The sequence below is a fragment of the Coccinella septempunctata genome, chromosome X, assembly GCF_907165205.1.
Source record: "Coccinella septempunctata chromosome X, icCocSept1.1, whole genome shotgun sequence".
NCBI lineage: Eukaryota > Metazoa > Arthropoda > Insecta > Coleoptera > Coccinellidae > Coccinella > Coccinella septempunctata.
In genome coordinates, this window is record NC_058198.1 from 2005475 (window position 1) to 2022559 (window position 17085).

Genomic DNA, 17085 nt, shown 5'->3' on the forward strand with positions numbered 1-17085 from the left:
ATTATAATATTTAGCTAATACAATTCAGATCTCATCTAATAGTTATTGGTGCCGCTCAATTGATTCAATTTCCCATTTGATTATTGTACCTCATATTGCGAGTAATAATTGTCGTTAGTTATATATGTCGGACATCGAAGGAAAAAGTTTTTTCTACCGTATATTGTTCACCTTATCAGCAAGGCAGATTTCGTAATATTTCATAGGATCAGTCCATATTAAAGCCATCGATAAGTCTAGCGAAGCTGACTCAAGCCACACAGAATAGATACTGTGCAGTTCTCAAGTCAATGAAAGACTTAAATCACCTTATTACGTATCTGTAAACATTCGCCACCCTTCTTCGAGCAGTATCCCAGCAGTATCTTTCAAATTTGTTTTATTTTGTAGTTCTGATATGTTAGAATTCTATTTAAATCGGTTTTAATCATTGGGTCGCTGACGTTTCAACATATGGTGGTTTAATAGGATTCCAGACTGCTATCACGTCACGTGAGCTCAAGTGATTTCATGTGCGGAATCCTTTAAAGAGAAATCACTCCTTAAAGTGTTCTGGTACCATCAGTGTAGCTCTAGATAGTTGATAACCTATTGGAATATTTCGAACCACACTTTTGTCACTTTTTGAGGTGACGTGATGGCACTCTGTCTGTAGCCACCAGAGTTGAACTGAGCTGAGCGGAGGGCTGTCTCTGGTCTCAGCAACAGATTGCGTAGTGAAGCCCACAGCCCAGCTCCAGTCAGCCACAGCAACTTGCCTTGCATCAGTATCCTTCTCATATATGTGGAAAGAGAAGGTTAATCTTTGTAGCTCAAAAAACTTTCCTCGGTTCGAACGGCATATGCACGGTATTAGATTTAATTTTATAATTTTTATCAAAAATGGGAGGGGGCGTACCCACGTTGGCCTCTACCTTTCTACGTTCATGGTTGGAAACGATATACTCCCTGAAGACGGCTGGCGAATCCTTCCAGAAACGTTGCATGGATTGATCAAAAAAGATGGGAAGAGTCTGCAATAATAATAAATCCTACAAGAAATTTAATATTATACAATAGCGAGTGAATGATGAATTAGTAAAAGTATTCCGATCAGTTTTGGAATTCCAAAAACGTTGCTGCTTATGTGAAATGGGCAACCTATTTTCGCACTGATTTTGTGGCGCATCCTTCCTCGCTCGTTGTAAACAACGCATAGATGAAGATCGAGTTGCTGAGGCTCTCGGATTCGTACGAAACCCGCTACGTCTACGTACAGTCAGTGCCAGTTCAGCGAGAGGTGTGGACGGTTGTGTTTGTTCGGCTCGCGGTTCGTGACTTACGCACATGTCATCGAAAACAGTGTCATGTTAACATGACTGTGGTCAGTCAATTCGACCGGTACGTAGTAAAGTACTTAGCAGAAAAACGAATATGGATACCTTTCATTTTGTAAGATAATTCGTTCAGTTTGTGGTTAAGATTACCTTCCTTTTGTGGATGAGGTTCGTCCGAAGAATGACTGTGTAAACTAAGAACTTTTACCTGTAACAATTGACCCTCTAGGGTACCTGCTCGAAATGAATTACAACTAATTTCATCTTAGTCTCCTAACACGCTACTTCCTCTGAGAGTTACAATGAACTCGAATCTTTGTGGATAACAGTTGTTGTACTTTGTTTGAAGCTCTAAACATTGTTTCACAACTACTCACCTTCGCATCTGTGATTGTAATCGCCGACAAAAATTAAACAGATATTCTAAAATAACAAGGTGTTTATATCTATTCGCAAACAAGGTTGTTGGGTTACCCATCATGGATCGTTTGCTGAGCGGAATTATACTTGAACGAAGTCTAGTTTAATTGTTTATACATCGCCGTAGTCATGCCAGACTCTCAAAACCAAAAATTGACTACAATTAGAAAAATCTCAATCGATGAAAACTACTATGATATGGAAATATGTACGCTTGAAATCACAAAACCAAACACGATTAAACAGGTGTTTTCATCCTTGAGCTCCAGTTTTAATTTTAAAACGGTCATTTCGATTTTGAGAGAAGCTCCTAGTTTGATTCCCAGAGCCCTAAACTTTGAAATGTGTCAATAATGATGCCATGCTCATAAATGTGTATGGAATCGTCAATATCGAAGATCAAAAAGAATAATTATCTGCAGCTAGTAATTGCATTTCGAAGGGCTTTTTCAGCTTATCACAGTTTGAATAAATAATCCAATCTAGGTGACCTCTTAATTAGAAACGAATACATGGAGTAAATGTAGTATGTATATCAAGGCATGACCTTATGAAGGATGAACAGCTTGAAAGCATGATAACTTTGCGAACGACATTACCCTCATGAATGATTTCACTAATAATTTTATGTTAAACTTATTTTCGAAGGCGTATTCAGGGATGCTAGGATTTAACTTTCAAACAGAGGATCTCCGTGGGTTGCTAGATCTCTGAGCTCCACATCAGATTTTTTTTTCTGCTGGGGCAACACATATATTGTTTTTATGCTGGGTATTAGACGGTAGTACATGCTTTCAAGCTATGTGCAATGATATTTTCAAAGATCCGTCAAATTACCACCCACGTGGCGCAGCAGTGCGCGGAACGTTGATGTGTAAATCTGGATCCGGTATAACACAGTCGAAACACCTTTAACACATTTTCATATGTAACTTCTTATTTATTATGGGCAGTACCCCATGTTGATGTGCCTAGAACTATGAAACTTGAGTGAATAAACTTCACTTTTTCGATATGTCGTTTTACTCTCTTGAGTAGTACACCCTCAAACTATTTGCGCAAACTGGCAGTTTGTGCAAGCCGAATCGAATATGTGACATCAAAAATTGTTCAAGTCGGCTTGCACAAACCAGTTTGCGCAAGCGGCTTGAGCGTGTAAACGGGCTTTTATTTGGATTTTCCAGTTGTTTTTATGGCGGTTTTCAGCCTATCAGCCGTGTTTTCAAAGGACCGACAATCACCAACACAGTCTTTCTATGGTGCGGTGCCCACGTCTGAATCCCTCATAATAGATACATGAAAAATAGAAAATGAATGGCCGCGTTTTTTCGTCCGAACAATAGGCTAACTTGTGACACTCAATTTTCATGCAAGCTTTCAGTTTAAATGAATATGATCATAGGGTCTATCGAGTATCAATATGTATGTGCAACCTTTGATTCATTCTCAATCAAGAAGCATTACAGAAGCATTCTGTAAATATATTTGCCGATCAATTATGATGTGTATTCTTACTGTTTTGCGAAATTCTCGTTTATTTACTAAATAAATAATTCCAACAAAATGTATACGATACGATTTTTTCTCAAAGGACTGGGAAGTACTGGCAAATTGAATAATTCCTGGAATTTGCTTTTCATAAACATCGGTCTTCTCTGTTATAGTTAATTCTGTATTCAAATGGAAATTGGAATCAGCAGAGCGCGAAGATTGTTCGATTTGTATTGGCATACATGGCGTTCGGTAAACGCGACAAAAATTATTCCGAAAATTGAGGATTGAAGTCTTGAATGGACTGGTAAAACCCTTTTTAAATGCTTGAAAAGAATTATAAGATTCCCAAAATCCACAATCAAATATCAGATACATAATTATAAACAATGATGTTATGTAAATAACCGCTAAACCCGAATTATTTGCATAGCTATCTCATTCAAGGAATTATGATTATCTAGCATCATCTTGAAGAATTCTTGAAAATTTGATTCAATCGAAATATTGTTAATCTTTCGAAAAGTTCCTTGAGTGTAGCGCTATGTATACAATAGTAAGTATACATAGAATAACATCCTTCATTCCATTGGAATTGGAATAATAGACCAAGATATGTGCTCTACATTCCCTAACCATCTGTGGAATATGTGCAAAATGTGGAAGGATCTGCATAACCAGAATCTATGATGAATTCTCACTAGCCTAAAATTATGGCCAGGAAAAAAAACCAAAAATTCCAATATGGTTCTACTAGCCTTACGCTTATCATCGGTTTTCATCAATATTCCTATAAACTGTTCTGGTAGAGCCATCTTGCAATTTCTTGGTTCCTCTAGTGTCTTGGTTGATGTATGTAATTGAAGGACAGTGGCATGAAATGTTCTGCTTTATCTTATCGGCTTTTTACACTAAATTACTGTGTTATGAGAGATTCTGATTATTACATCAGCAGTCTGGGGACTCACTTCAACTAATCAGTAATAGGCGTATGAGTAGTTCAGCCGCGATAGCGTTGTGTATGCGAAACATTTTCTTGTAAGTGAGATAATTTGTTTAGTTATAAATACATCCACAAACAAGTGCTTGAGAGTGGCGAACTGCAGAATTGATGGCGAATATTGAAACTGTTTTGAAATTATGGATCCAATTTGTTTGCGTCGTATGCTCAATCGGATAATATTCTGAATCAATTATTGATTCTGTGAATATTTTTCATTGAGGGGTGAGTGGACATGTCATGAAATCTGTTCTCAATTAAATAATTAATCATTGTAATATTTCCCATCTGTTATATGTATGAGAATTGGTGGTGCATTGCACGCGCCATAGCAAATTGCAGTCAGGTACATTTTCAAGAACGGTATACCTACTCTTGTAAAGTTAACCCTAAAGTAACTGGCATGATGGATACCTGCACGATGGAATTCCTTACCCCCCACTTTCATTCAGCTCACAATCTTTCAAGGAATATCTTTGCTATTATATGTTCTGAGGGTATTTTGGCAGATGCTAACAGATGCTACCTATTTTTTGTTACAGAACTTTGCGTCGACAGGTGGAAACGACGATTCATAGGTAGTCAATTCGTGGATTTATTTTTAAACATGTGGATGTGGACTAGCCAAGTGAAAGCCAGTGTTGTGCCATTTATTGTGGTCTTCCTCGCACGACACATATTGGTGAGCGCTCATTTCACACACCAATGGGCGGTTCACATACAAGGTGGAAAAGAAGTAGCTGACAGAGTTGCTAGGGACCATGGCTTCATCAATAGGGGACAGGTAGATTGTGTTTTATAATGATTTTTTTCCATTTCATATAGGAAACGGATATACAGTGCGTTTTGCTTCGCATGGTCTTGTTTTCGGTGGTTTTTTTCTTTGTATCTGCATCAACAGTTTCGCCTATCCGAATATTTACTCTTATTTGAAGCGTGCAAATAATAAACTTCTAATCAGCAGTTAATGCAGATAGATGTTTACTATTTGATTTAATCTGTTATGATGAGTCGTTGAAGAGCATTATTTGAAATAAATAAATGCGTTATATTTCGATAATAACTCATTAATTGGTTCCTATCACTAACAAGAATTTGTAGTATCGTATATTTTGTTTTAAGACTTTCGAAATTGCGAAAGTAGGTGAAAAGGTCCAATTAATCGAAAGTCTCTCCAAGTCTGTTCACGTCCATAAAAACATTCTTTTATGATATACACAACCTGATACTAGTTATTTGAAGTCACCCCCTTCGAGTGCCACTTGAATTTTCAGCTTTGAAAGGCTTTTTTGGAGTGAACGTATACCGACAGCTTCTACACCTCAACAGTTAACACGGAAAAAAAATCTTGCCGTTCAATTATCGAAACTCCGTTATCTTCGGCGCAGAAATTCTAGTTATTAAATTTAACATACGAACATGTTGTGTAGACAATTACTGTTTCGTTGGAATTTATTTGGAGATAAATAAACGAAACTGATGCCTTCACGTGCAAGTGTTAATTAAATTTACCGTACGACAGTAAATTTTACTTGAGTGTTTTATCAAATCGGATAGAAAAACATTTCGAAATTTGCAATTTTTCCAAACATTCTATTTCAATCATACTAAATCTAAACGAGAAAGAAATAGGCTTCCTAAGTTTCTTGAGCGTTTGAAAATCCTTTTCAATCAGATCATATCTTGTTCGTGAAATCATCACCTTCGCTTTTTACCCGCGCTTTTCACCCACGATATCACCCAGGCTTTCCACCCACGATATACCCATGCTTTCTACCCGCGCTTTCCACCCACGATATATCATCCAGGCTTTCCACCCACGATATACCCATGCTTTCTACCCTCGCTTCCCACCCACGCTTTCTACCCGCGCTTTCCACCCACGATATCACCTACGCTAGCCACCCACGATAACACCCAGGTTTTCCACCCACGATATCACCCAGGCTTTCCACCCACGATATCACCCAGGCTTTCCACCCACGATATACCCATGTTTTCTACCCGCGCTTTCCACCCACGATATCACCCAGGCTTTCCACCCACGATATACCCATGCTTTTTACCCGCGCTTTCCCACCGGGCTTTTTACCCGCGCTTTTCACCCTCGAAATGATGGGAAAAAAACTCATAATAAATAAGTTAATAGTTTCAAGAAAAATGCAAGCACCCCCCAAAATATCCTTCAATCAATATTTCTTTCATTAGTCATTCCGAGATGACAATGTACTACACAAAATGTATATTTCCGGAATGTTGTTAGGTTGAGGAGAAAGAGGAAAAACTTTAGAATCTGATTAGAATGATACGAAGGGGACGTCTCTCGTTATAACATTTCAGATGGTGCAGTCTGCACGAAACTTAACGAATACAATTCTCGCTGTTGTATGGGCTTCACGTAAATGAGGAAGTAAGGCAGAGATAAAAAAGCGATTTTAAAATTGAGAAAGTTCTCCATTTCTCCTATTCATTGTTTATGATAAAGGGACTTTTGAATCTTTTGATCTTGCCAAGCTTCCTAGTGGATACCTCTTTGTCTTCACAAAAAATACTGACGAGGCAACTTCCTTCATTCAAACACGACCCGATAGAGTGGAAGATGAAGTGGAAGGTGTTTTAATTTTTGCTCTTTTGCTGCTGTGTCATTTGATTCCAATCTCTGCTCTAGCCCTTCTCGTGTATGACGATGAAGATAACGTGGATTATGCTTTTTTTTTTGTATCAACCCTTATTCGGATCATTACTCGAGCTCATTTTCACGTATACTTCGATTGATATATTCATGGAGGTCTTACAGCGTTGCTTTTTCAGCTCTTTCCGAAAGAAATTCATCCAATTTGATTAACGTGATCACTGTTTTTTCTTATTCCCCAGCTAAATGGCTTTATTGTGGATTTGTCCTGCCTTGAACCGTAGCGGTCCCAGGAGTGATTTGGGGGTGGGCATAATTTCATATTTGAAATACTGTGAGGTTATATAAGCTATATGTTTGAAAGAAAACTACTTTTGAATTCATTACCGTAATACAAATATCGATTGAAATTGGTACTAGTTACAAAAGTCTCCGAGTTTCCACATCGATGTGTTAAATTTTTAGACCTTGAAATCGGCCAGTCGGACTCTTGAACTATGCCACTTAAATTGCGATTCAATTTTTTTTGGAAGAACAGATTGTCCTCGAAGAGAAAAAGGTAATAAATGTATGTTGTATTGCCTGGAATACATAACATAATCAGTTTTTATTATGCATAATTTCCGAAAGGAATATCCTAATGAATTCAAATTCTGACCATGATTTCAGGGTCCCAAAAAATGTTATGCTACTTCGATTCATTGGATTTACTAAGGGTAGCTTTCAAAGGGCGAGAAGCACCCTCAGTAAGTGAGTTCAGTTGAAATATTTTGCTATTCCATCACGACTAGCACTATTTAGAGGTACTGGTAGAGGATCTTGGTTCACCTTGCTAAGGCTATAGTGTTCAAACATGAATTACCTGAAACGATTAATAATTTTTCGGAAGTAATGTAGGAAAAACCGATAAACTTTTGGCCTTTTCGGGGGGTTGTAGCATGAGGATAGCATAGGATAAAGACTACTTATTTTTGACATTCTATCATCCCTAGAAATATTCCTCGACATTTCCGGTTCACCTTGTTCATTCATGAATCCAATCATGCTAACATGTCGTTTTGCGAAATGAATTCTTGCGGGAAAACAACGATGAAATCATCAGGTGACCTCTGAATATGTTTGATATATCCAGCAGAGCAACATCCGGCAGATAAGAAAGACAATCAGAAATTATATTTCAAGTAGGACAGAAATAAATGAAGTTATTCATCCCTTCAGGGAGCTAGACGGGTTCTCTGCATTCTTAGCTTTGGGGCACTCAATGGCAGGGATATAAAAGTTTCTCCCGAAAAGGATGTGCCAAATGAAGTAAACTGGAATACGCATAACAACATTATGTCGATGAATTCGGGGAACACAGTTGTTGCCTCCTGAGAATACAGAGAATTCTTATGAAAATATAGAAAGAACAAGCGCGTTGCGTTGGGAAACATCTGGTTATATTGTAGGGGTTGGTTTTATCAATTGGTTGAAGTAAATGTACATTGAATTATTAGCTGCTTTGATAGGAATACTGCAAAAACAGTTCCATGCAATTTTTAATGAACAAAATCTCCTGAACTATATGTATATAATTGATATTTTAGTACCATTGAATGAATGAATGAGAATAGCGGTGGGTGAATGAATATTCACCTGTTTGAAAAACAGAAAGCATAATTTCATCACGAGTGTCGTGAACACCTTGAGTATCAACACTCTGGCCATGTTTTAGATATTCAGAAAAAGTACCCAGACCCAGCAGGATCATTATTCACGAGACGCCTGATTCCCTTCCAAATTGAATACGCGTCATACTCATATAACCCGTCATGAGAAAAAAATTAATTACATTACCACCGGAATTCATTCGAAGTTTGATTAAATACAGAGAAGCCTTCATTATTCTGCTTCATAGTTCGTTTACGTTCAAGCGACCAGGATATATTTTCAGGCTTTCTGTACGGAGACAAAGTAGAATGTGATGAATTCTCACAATTCACGTTAGTATCACCTTGTCCCATTTACTACATAAGATACAATAAATTTCGGAGATGAATAGTTTGGAATGTGATGAAAATCTGAAAAACCTTTCCAGTCCCTACGGAACATGAGACGGACACGTTGAATTCATATTTCTCGATTATAATCCAATGTTACCTCGTGAGCAGAGCGTATATTTCGTAATGTACCAACACTTAAGCTCCATCATCCTTTTTGTGAGAGAACAAAAATCGTAGGAAGAATAATACAAAGCTATAGATTCTCCCTGGATGAAACTTAGGAGTGAACCGTCGTTATTCTGCTCACCTTCGTCTCAGATAAATATCCTTGCCTTGAAATAACACCAATATTTTTTCAGGGATGCTTGCGCCTTCCCGCATATATATTATGTTTCACGAATTATACTGATCCCTTTGAGTACAATTTGCCAGCTGTCTGATACGAACTGGACACAACGCGTTATTTTAAAATTCTTGTTTTCCGCTCTTAATACTTAATAAATGTTAAACTGAATGACCTGATTTGCACTAGGATTATTTATAGCTTGTGAAGGTGAAGTATTTACCTTCATCCTCCTGAAATAAATAACCCATCTTAGTGAAAATCAGTTAATTCGTTCTCAGTTTGCACATTTCAGTATCGAAACTAGACACTGTGATATCGATGTATCTTCATAATTGTAATTCACAAATTCAGTTATGTTTTTAATACCGGGAAATGAAATTCCTCCAGTTTGGTTATACTTTCGAGAGATTGCACACTTCGATGCGCCAGAAATCATGTGGAAAAGAGGGCCTAGTTATTCTTCAGCATCTCCTCCTTTTTAGGGTCGCCATTCGTCTGCAGGTTCCTTGCATAATTTTTGTCGGATGTAGAGCTTCGAGATTCTTGTTCTTTTCTATAACAGACTTCGGCTTTTATGATAATTCGAGTTCTTAATATTATCTCTTGGATGGCAGTATGGATTGAAAGAGGGTTCGCGATATATTCAAAGTATCTTGGAAATAAATTTCGATATTCCGAGGCATTCGCGTATAATTTTGTGCGATATACTTGAACTCGGTCGTGTAGTAAGGGAAAAATTGAAAGCACTTATTCTGAAATTAAGTTCAATCAATATTGAGTGCCACATAAAAATTTTGAAGCACCGTTGTTGTTTCATAGTTATTAAATGGCACTCATTGGCACTTGAATAACTGAAATATAATCTAATAATTGAGCGTTGTGTTTGAGTAGGTGCTAAGTTGCCACTAGCATTTAATCATTGTGATGATATTAATCGAAAAAAAAATTATTGAAAGTAGAAAATTGATGAACTGCTCCAAATTGTCGATAATCATGACTGAGTGTAAGGAGTGTTTTCACACTAGAATAATTTAAAAGTTCATCCGGGGTCATTTTAATTAAACAGTGGTTTTATATGGATAACCATGCCGCATGAAAACCGTAGAGCAATTTATTTTACTTGTCCTTCAGACATTTCAGGAAAGATTGAAGAATGTAGATTACTAAGATTTATGTACTCCGCAGAGTCATGAAATCTTTATCGTTTACGGGACCAAGGGGCTTATCTAATAATTGTCTATAGCGTGGTATTCCCAAGTGAAGGGAAATGGATGCATTTATTCATTTATTCTTGAAAGCCTTATCTTTTATTCCGAACAGATGAGGGGGGGCACGTGACAACGTTTAGAATGGGATCCAATATGGAATATAGGGATTCAGATGTCGAAAAATGTATGTCAACGTACTACTTTTCGAAGATGTTACAGATCTTCCAAACTTGTGTATTTTCCGATTAATTACAAAATACTGTTTGAAAATTATTTCAATAAACAGAATAACACGTTTTTTCACTCATATTACACAGATCGTAACTGCGGTGTTGGCTTTCGTAAGTTTATCTGGAACATAATTTTCACAAAGTTATTCCGCAACTCGCGAATGTCTCCACACGTTATCGGCCTGTCAACAGATTCTGAGTGTAATCTATTTCTTTTAACCTTTTTGTTCGGTGAACCCTCCCAAATCGCGTTTTCGTCTCTTCCTGGACGTTATCGCGACTCGGCGTTGTCTTCCAATTATTCAAACTTTTCAGATTCCTTTTTGAACTTTCGCGCTTCCCTATTATAAAAGCTGCTTCCGAATGTTGTTGTCTGAATCCGAAGCCGGAATTCCACCAAGAAAGTTCACTCGCCGATGGCGCTGCCAACTGATCTAGATTTGCCACTTTCCTCCTTAGGAAGGGAAACGTCCGTCATTTCCGAGCAGATTTGTCAGATTTTCCCTACAGTGATGAAAACTCGAGAAGGAAAATGGCTTCCGCACAATGGTCGAGGTGTAAGAAGTACCGGCTTCAGTTGAATCGTTATCTTCCAAATTATTGTTCTTCATTGAACGAATAAAATTAAAATCTTAGCTTCTACTCATAAACCTGATGAAATTTAATGAAGATTGAGTACTACCGACGTATTTTGCAAAGTATATTTTTGTTTAAATAATATTCCATATGCCTTACTACAAGGACAAATAAATTTCACAATTATTACAAATGATTTGAGTTTTCTGAAAAAAAGTTACATTTGCTTCTTCATTATCCCTATAAGTATTAACAAATTCAATGAAACACCGACTGAATATTATCTATAAATAGCACAGTTCACGGAGCAACCTATTTATATTTCTCGAGGGCCAACTTCCTCAATTCCATTGAGCGGAATAAATAATTAGTACACACCATTTATTTCGCACTCCCCTCGTTTTGTTACAAATGGAATGAATGGAATTACATCATGTGTAGTGAAGGATAGTTTCTTGAATTGAAGAAATTTCAAATTCACATCCTTGCTAATGAATAAAATTCACTTGTCTGTCATCGCGGAATACCTGGATATTTCGAGTTCAGTGTTTATTCAGTTGTTTTTTTTTTCGTTCAAGAAATTCCACCCCTAATTTTGAGTCATGTCAGTAACTTAGGATACTGACAATATTTTCATTTACTGAAATCGCCATATACGGAATTATCATTCATGATAGTATTTATGCCTTATCGTGGTATTTATTCAGTTATGAGTTGAACCACAGCTGCTTGCAATTGGGTAATTAGGACGCAATTGTGTTATCGACTATTCACTTTTCGTTTTACGTTATAATTGTTTTGAAGTTGAGTATCGACCATGTGTGTTTTAACCGATTATTTATTGGATTTATTGGAAAAATATTCATTATTATCAAACTATCTCTTTACTTCTTGCTTTGGATCGAGCTATTCAGTACTGGAGTGGAATCAAATAAGTTAATTATTTATAATTACAAATCTTTGGAGTCGAACCTGAAAAAAATCCTTCCCGAATATAGTATTTTTCATTCTGAAACAAATATATTCCTCTGAGTGAGGCCCCTTCCATGAGGGTTGCAAAAATGAACCAATTCCGTATGGTTTATGAGGGAAACAATTCATTTGCAATATTCAAACATTGTCAACTCTCCACATCGGGCTCATTCGCAATAATTTATGGTATTAATTCTTCACCAGCACACTTTGTTTGTATTTCGTCATTCAGTTTTTCCAATCTGCATTCGGTGATATCGCATTCGCGCCATATATCAGGTTTTTTTTCAAACCTGACGTGTCACAGTATGAATATCAGTTTTTGACACTGTCAAAAACAGAGGGATTCGGTATTGTATCTATACGTATATCTCATTTTCTTGCATAACAATAAGGCAGCTTCATACGATCCAGGTATTTATTAGATGGATAATTAATTCGACCTTTCGCATTCAAAATGAGAACTTTCTTGGAGATACACTTGTATATTCAGTGATTTAATGAATTTCCCATAAGTATTTTCCTTTAACTTCAGTCATAAACAATCCTTGTGTTTTTTTTTCGGTAGTTTTGATTGCTTTTACTAATTGGCTTTGTCTCCCCTCATTAACAGCTATAAAAATGCATTCGAATTGATAATTCGATGAGAGTTCTCTCCAAGTTTGCTCATCGCCAAAAAAGCGGATGAATTTAAACTTTGTTGGTCTACATTTACAATACTTTCGGCGAGTCGAATGAAGCAGCTGCCAAAATTAATTAATTAGTGCGGCTTGAATACAAATGAATTAAACTTTGGAACCTGTTGAAAATGTGTCGGGATAAATATGTTAGGGTTAGAAGTATAATCTCCAAATTAGGAAAACCTACATTAAGTGACTAAGTTTACTAACGTTCGACTCTATTATCTATTGATAACTTGGTGGGCGTGCCTACGCTATTAAGTGATTTTTTCGGTGGAAAACATCGTAATTACGAATTTTATCGCATCAACTGATTAAACCGGAAAAAAATTTCTACCACAGTAGTCGACTGTTGGGTAAAAATGCCGCTTTTGAATCAGGTTTTTAATTAAATCAAAGTCGTTATCGGTCATCATTATATCATTTTTCAATTACATTGGGATTGTCCGATTAGTGCGGGGATCTTCAGAAAAAAATATGAATTGAGAGTTTTTATTAGATGTCATTTTGAGAACACCCTATAATTTAGTAGTATTAATATGGACATTTGAATGTTGAAATCATTTTCCGCTTTGATCAGAATGCGAATGCGATCGAAGAAGCGTAGTTATACAACTTAACGTCGGCCAAATGTAGTGGTTTCTGCAGGGGGTGAAATTCCACACTATAATGTTTGATTAAGTGAAATAGGTCAGATCTGGTAGAAAGTGAATTAGGGTTGGATTAAAGCATACATGCATACATGGATGGGACCATTACTAATCAAGCTCACCAACGAACTTTCTGGTCGAGGTTCCATTTAATAAATAGGAATCCAACATACGAGTTTATTAGAGAAAATTAACATATTACGTATTCAAACTTTGCCGCTGTTTTGTTTTGTTTTGTTTAGACTCATCATGAACCCCTACCAAGGAATGTATGTTTAGGATTTTGTGTCCATATATCATTTTGCAATATCTCTAGGTTGTAGGCCATTAGCGCAAATAATCTTTTATAGGGTTGTGTCATTCAATGAAGTATTCTGGATTCATTTCACGAAGCTAGATTCAACACCCCATGAACAAACTTTGAGGGCATGTTGAATGTTGAAATTATTTTTTTACCAAAATCAATATTTCCATTTGATACATCTCTTGAATGATTCATCTGTTCTTGTATTATTTCCGCAAATATTATCTTCATTGATAATTGAATCCATATTGTCACGTCCGGAAGTTGTAATAGAATGATTATGGAATTCACAAATGATGCTGTGCTCAAGAACTCAAACAGATGCATTAATCTAATGACTGATAATACAATTTTGGTTGATTTAGGAAATTTAATTCCAGTTGAGTTATTTCGAGGAATTCTTTTGTGGAGCCAATACCGGAGATCGTTATCTGCATAATGGGTATACTGATAGATTCTCTTCGCTACCGTCATGCGCATAAAATCAATTATTATTTCTACTGAATTCAGGACAGTTATTACAGGCACTGCTTGCGCACTGACATGCGGTTTTAGGGTTCACTGAACTGTCATGTTACACAGAGATCGCAACATTTTACTCATAAAGTTATGTTGATATTATGTCCTTTTCTTTCAAATTCCTCCAGTTGTCCTTTTTCAAAAGCGGGCGATTGAGTCTGATCCATTCGTTTTGTAGATCCAATCATGGAATTTTCGGATTAAATGCAATAATTTGAATATACTTCGAAGCTTGAAAAAAAAATTGGAAATGATTCGATGTTTTCGACGTTATCTTTGGTTCATTTTGCCGCAGACGTAGAAGCAAATTAAAGATTGTAATTATTTCTTCGAATACTGACTTAGAGTTCAGGAATGTACGCTCAGAACTTATATCTATTACTCGACAATGAGCAATATTCAAATGGGATCGTTTTTCTGTCACCCAACGAGCGAGCTTGGATAGGGTGCATATTTTAATGTGTAAATTTGCGGGTTATAGAATATCGATGATGCATTCTAATTGTTCGAGGGTGTCGGATAAAGTGGTTTTTCTGTGGTTTCCACTTAGCCTTTTATCAGTTAAATTGAATACTATACGAGGGATACAATTGAATTTGCCTGTTACCTTCGATTAATTTGAACGTGAACCAAATTGAAATTGTTCCGATAGAAGGACTGGCGTACATGTAACTGATGCTTTATTTACGTTCTGGACGTTTACAGGGGACCTCCGCAATTTCAGTCAAAGGTCAAGTGTGCTTGGTGTTTTATACAGAAATGGGTCCGAACCATCAGTTTGGAATCCAGCTATCATTTCAATCGAAATTTTGTTATAGTAGGATTTTGTTGTTAATTCACCAGGAACTTCGAATAATTAGTAACACGATACAGAAAATATTTTCATATTAGTAAAAAAAGGAAGAAAATATCCAAATCCTATGTTTAATTTTTCCTCTTTTGAAGGGTATCTGATCGTTTTCTTTCATTTCTCTTTGCAATTTTTATTGTCGCCATCAATTCGGAATAGCTGATTTTTTTACCAGGCCGTGGTAATTGCTGAAAATCGTTAGAGCTGTCGTTCTGTACCGAAAATGAGAATAAAATGTGGCGATAAAAAGCGCCAATTGCCCTTATATAAAGGGGCCATTACCTATTTGAAACTTGGCTTCCAGAACGGAATGAAGGACAAATCATGAAAAATCTTGACTATTGGCGCAGCTCCCTTCCATCGAGGGTAATAACGGTGCGATCGGAAAAGAAATAATAATGCATCATTTTCTTTCTCTAAATTTTCGCTGGAATACTGAATTATGAGCCTCACATACATTTGGTCTTTTCAGATCAATTGAAAGTTTCAGGTTCGCGTATCTAGCACACATTATTTATTACCACATACGAAACACTTATCCCCATCAAGAGTAAGTTGTGGGTAATTTCGATCAGAAAAATCAGTATAAATTTGTGAAAACTTGTTGTGGCATTAAATTTCGTCCCAGAATTGAGATCCAGCCTACCTATCTTCTTCCCTTCAATTTTGTTGGATTTGGTAATAAATCAGCAAATGGTCGCTTTCTTATCAAAACTCATTTGAGGGAAAATATTACGAGCGGAGTTGGAAACTCGAACGGGTCCTTGGAATTAATTGATGACTAAATTAGTAATGAACTCTGTTTCAACTTAATCAGAAATATTCATTTTCATTCAAAGAAGTACATAAACACAAAGTATCACCGAGATGAGTTTATTCAGATTCAATATTCACTCTTCGCCCCATAACCCCATGATGTTTGAGGAAGTAGAAAATTAGCCTCTAAAAAAAAATTGGAATTTCTCGTGCTGGAAATGAGTATATATTTCTTTTTCATTTTTCATTCACTCAGAAAATTCGGAAATCTACAAGGCCTACTCCATTTGTTCTAAGTGAAACCAGTCAACAACAATCAAAGAAGGTTTTATCGCGATAAATCGAAGCCTTTACAGATTATATCACCCCAGGTGGATTTTGGCTTACTTAGGGACAGATTCATTAGCGAATACATCATTTTAATTTCACGGCACCACGCTTACTCGATATTTCAACCAGCCATAAATTCGGCGAGGGTCTGAAAATGAAAACAACGCAAAATGTGCATCTCATCTCCGAGATCTGAAACAAAAGAGGAACTTTTGCCTCCTTTATAGAGGCAACAATTATCGGATGTGGCTTGCCTTTCCCAACTGTCACTAGCAAAATAATTGATGAGGTGCGTCAGAATTATTCCAGAGGCAGGCAAATTAGGCTATCTTAAATCAGTTTGCTCTGTTTCGAGTAGGCGCATCTCATAATTTCGACCAAGTTTGTTCACAATAAGTTTGTTTCGAGCATCCTGATTCTCGGCAACGAAAGCGGCGCTAATTCAGTTCTACCGAATAAATAGAATTGTTCTTTATGCTGGAGTTCAAGCCACCATTTCACCATAACTCGGCCCTATAGAGTTTTCGCAATAATTCAATGTTTGGGAAGTCCCTCCAGTAATACTCTTTCATGGAAGTGCGATCTTTCTAATAAACTCCATAAAAAATTCAAATCATTGTTTCAATTCGATGTTTCGGTGTTCCACGCTCAATTTACCTGTGGGTATGTTATATGAGCCTGCAGAGAACGAAATGCCTTGAAACTTCAGGTGGAAAGTTTTCGAAAAAAAACCTCTATTGCATCTGGGCAAAGATGATTTCCTCTGGGAGAAGTATTGGTGATATTGGTAATGCCATTCATGGGAATTGGTATAAAACGGTGA

At 36.7% G+C, this 17085-nt stretch overlaps 1 protein-coding gene across 4 annotated transcripts in view; it reads left to right on the forward strand.

The window, feature by feature from the left end:
- The first annotated feature begins 1221 nt into the window (after window positions 1–1221).
- LOC123322070 (furin-like protease 1) overlaps window positions 1222–17085 on the forward strand; it is a 52642-nt gene continuing 36778 nt past the window's right edge. The window contains exons 1-2 of one of the 4 annotated variants that reach the window (XM_044909902.1): window positions 1222–1380; window positions 4770–5011. In XM_044909902.1, the coding sequence (XP_044765837.1) occupies window positions 4835–5011 (177 nt within the window). In that variant the 5' untranslated portion in view covers window positions 1222–1380; window positions 4770–4834. Of the gene's footprint in view, window positions 1432–4241; window positions 4266–4287; window positions 4453–4769; window positions 5012–17085 lie in introns of those variants that run through there. The other 3 variants (XM_044909904.1, XM_044909905.1, XM_044909903.1) reach the window with 3 other exon arrangements.